At 57.8% G+C, this 3347-nt stretch overlaps 1 protein-coding gene across 1 annotated transcript in view; it reads right to left on the bottom strand.

Annotated features, from left to right (window-relative positions):
* EMH_0005440 (uncharacterized protein) overlaps positions 1-3223 on the bottom strand; it is a gene marked incomplete at both ends in the record, with an annotated part of 6592 nt that extends 3369 nt beyond the window's left edge. Inside the window, one exon of the mRNA XM_013497199.1 lies at positions 47-3223. Coding sequence (XP_013352653.1) covers positions 47-3223 — 3177 coding nt within the window. The remainder of the gene's footprint in view (positions 1-46) is intronic.
* Between the last annotated feature and the right edge of the window lie 124 nt (positions 3224-3347).

Below are 3347 nucleotides of genomic sequence, written 5' to 3'. Positions count from 1 at the left end.
GCACTGCTTCGTATGTCACTGGCTGCTGCTGCTGAGGCTCCTGCACATACACAACAGGCTGCTGCTGCTGCTGCTGCTGCTGCTCTTGCTGCTGCTGCTGCACTGCCTCGTATGCCACTGGCTGCTGCTGCTGGTGCTGTTGCTGCTGCTCTTCATTCTCTGGCTGCTGCACCTCAATTGCTGCTGCTTCCTGCTGCAGCTCCTCTCTAGCAGCAAAAGGGTAGAAGCTGAGTGGTGTCGGGGGAGAAGCAGCAGCAGCAGCAGCAGCAGCATCAGCAGCAGCAGCAGCAGCAGGTGCTGCTGGGAACCCTAATGCCTGTGCTAGCTTGTTGAGCGTCTCCGCTATAGCAGCAGGAGTTAGGTCCCCTGTAAGCAAACGAATCACAACTTCTTGCTGCTGCTGCTGCTGCTGCGGCTGCTGCTGCAGCTGCTGCTGCTGCTGCTGCAGCTGCTGTGGAGTCTGCTGCAGCACTACATGCTGCTGCTGCTCCTGACGGCGACGAGGCTGCTGCTCTTCTTCGGTTTCTTCTCCGTACACTACCTCTACCTCCTCCTGCTGCTGCTGCTGCTGCTGCTGCTGCTGTTCTTCCTGCTGCTGCTGCTGCTGCTGCTGCTGCTGCTCCTCGTTTGCTGCGTATGTCACCAGGTCGTCGTAGAGAGAATCTAAGGGGGCCTCTTCGTTCATCATAGAGAGCTGCTCATCTGCTGCTGCTGCTGCTGCTGCTGCTGCTGCTTCTGGGGACTCTGCTGCTGGTGCTGCTGCTGCTTCTGTTGCTGCTGCTGCTGCTGCTGCTGCTGCTGCTGGGTCTGTCTGAATCTCCGCAGTGAACTGCAGCAGCTCATCAATGGCCGGCATTAGCGGAGACATTTCTATGCTCGAGGGGGGCAGCATTCCATCGTCTGCTGCTGCTGCTGCTGCTGCTGCTGCTGCTGCTGCTGCGTCGTCTGCTGCTGCTGCTGCAGTGTCGTCTGTAAATGCTGCTGCAGCGTCTTCTGTTGCTGCTGCATTTTCTTCTGCTGCTGCTGTTGCTGTTTCTTCTTCTGCTGCTGCTGCTGCTTCTGCTGCTGCTGGTGTTTCTTCTGCTGCTGCTGCTGCTGGTGTAGTTGCTGCTGCTGTTGCTGCAGCAGCAGGCACAGAAGGTGCTGCTGCTGCTGCTGCTGCTGTCTCCTCTGCTGTCTCCTCCTCACCAGAGACAGCAGGCAGGGCCCCTGAGGCTTCATACACAGCACCCATGGTTTCATCTACCAGCTGCTGCTGCTGCTGCTGCTGCTGCTGCTGCTGTTGCTGCGTTTCCTCTGGTTCCTGTGGTGCTGCTTCTGCTGCTGCTGCAGTCTGCGGCAGCACCGCAGCTGTCTCCTCTTCCTCCGTTGTCTCTGCTGCTGCTGCTGCTTCTGCTGCTGCTGCATCTGTCTCTCTCATTACATCTGCTGCTGCTGCCTGCATGCGGGTAGCTTCATCTGTCTCCTGTTGCTGCTGCTGCTGCTGCTCCTGAGGCTGCTGCTGCTGCTCCTCCTCAGCAGCAGAATCTGCTGCTGCTGCTGCTGCTGCTGTCTCCTCCTCTGTGGGGGCTACTCCTGTCCCTTCTGCTTCTGCTGGTGTATCTGCAGCAGCAGCTGCTGCTGCTGCTGTTTCTTCTTCTGCTGCTGCTGCTGCTGCTGTCTGTGCGGCAGTCTCCTGGGCGTTTGCTGCTTCATCTGTCTCCTCCTGAGATGGAGTTGCTGCTGCTTCTGCTGCTGCTGCTGTTGCTGCTGCTTCCTCTTCTTCTGCTGCTGCAGCAGGGACAACCACCACTGCATCTGTGGTTACTGCAGCAGCTGTTTCTGCTACTGCTGCTGCTGCTGCTGCTACTGCTGCTGCTGCATCTGCTGCTGTTGCAGCAGCAGGAGTTGGGGGGGCCCTAAGAGCCTCCTGTAGGGCAGCAACTGCAGCAGCAGCTTTTGCTGCTGCTTCTGCTTCTGCTGCTGCTGCTTCCCGTGCTGCTTTTGCTGCTGCTGCTGCTGCTGCTTCTGCTGCGGCCACTGCAGCAGCTGCTTCATTTGTTGCTGCTGCTTCTGTTGCTGCTGCTGCTGCGCTGGCGTCTCCTGCTGCTGCTGTCTCAGGGACTGCTGCTGTTGCTGCTGCAGTTTCTGCTGCTGCCGGCACTTCCGTCTGCTGCTGCTGCTGCTGCTGCTGCGTGCTGTCGGTTGTGGATGTCTCTGCTGGGCTGCTAGGGGTGGTCCCTGTTGCTGCTGTTGCTGCTGCTGCTGCTGGTGTTGCTGCAGTTGCTGCTGTTGCTGCTGGTGCTGCTGTAGATACGGTTTGGCTCGGAGCAGTTGCTGCTACTACTGGTGCTGCTCGTGTTGCTGCTGCTGTTGCTGCAACAGGCATTGCTGCTGCTGCAACGGGAACAGTTGCTGCTGCAGCAGGAATTGCTGCTGTTGCTGCTGCTGCTGCTGGCGGCGTAATATACGATCCCAGCAGCTCAGTAGCAACAGACAAAGGCGCATAGTATGTGCCACCGCTGCCGCTGCTGCTGCTGCTGCTGCTGCTGCCGCTGCTGCTGCTGCTGTATATTGGTGCTGCCTGGTAGTAGCTGGATGCTATTGGGGTGTATGATGAGATATAAGAAGAGGGAGCAGCAGAGAAGGTTGCAGGTGTATAGACACCGTAGCTAGCAAAGCCTAAGCTGCTGCCGCCGCTGCTGCTGCTGCTGCTGCTGCCGCTGCTGCTGCTGCTGCTGCTGATGGGGAGGGTATCGCTTGTGTAAAAGAAAGAAGAGAAAGGCGCTGATGCTGCAGCAGGGGTAGAGAAAGAGGAGACAGTTGGGGTGTATGCGGAGACAGTTGGTGTGTATGAAGCGAAGAGAGAAGAAACTGTTGCTGGTGCTGCAGCATCCTGAGGCAGCACAACATTAGAATAGGAAGAAGAAGCAGAGAAAGAGATAGAGGGAGAGATGAAAGCAGCAGGTGCAGCAGCAAAAGAGAAAGAAGAGGGACTGTAAGATAAAGAAGAGGATGCAGCAGCAGGAGCCCAGCTGCTGCTGCTGCTGCTGCTGCTGCTGAGTATGGGGGCATCAGAGGGCCCCTGGGCAACTGCAGCAGGAGGCAGCAGCACCAGCAGCAGCAGCATCCCTAGTACTGCTGCTGCTCTTCTTGCTGTTTGTACTCGCGCTGCTGCTGCTGCTGCTGCTGCTGCAGCAGCAGCAGCAACACCCCGCGGGGGGGCCCCTGATGCAGGCGCCATAGCAGCAGCAAAGAGAAGAAAAAGAAGAAACAAACACAGCGATATTTCAGGTGTATGTACACCTCAACAGCCCATACAAAAACAAAACCCCACAATGCTCAGCTCTCTATACCTGCTCTGGCTG

The sequence above is a fragment of the Eimeria mitis genome, genomic scaffold, assembly GCF_000499745.2.
Source record: "Eimeria mitis Houghton genomic scaffold, Emh_scaff253, whole genome shotgun sequence".
In the NCBI taxonomy this organism is placed as follows: Eukaryota; Apicomplexa; class Conoidasida; order Eucoccidiorida; family Eimeriidae; genus Eimeria; species Eimeria mitis.
The sequence above is the reverse complement of the archived record's forward strand: the minus strand, read 5'-3'. Positions and strand labels throughout refer to the sequence as shown.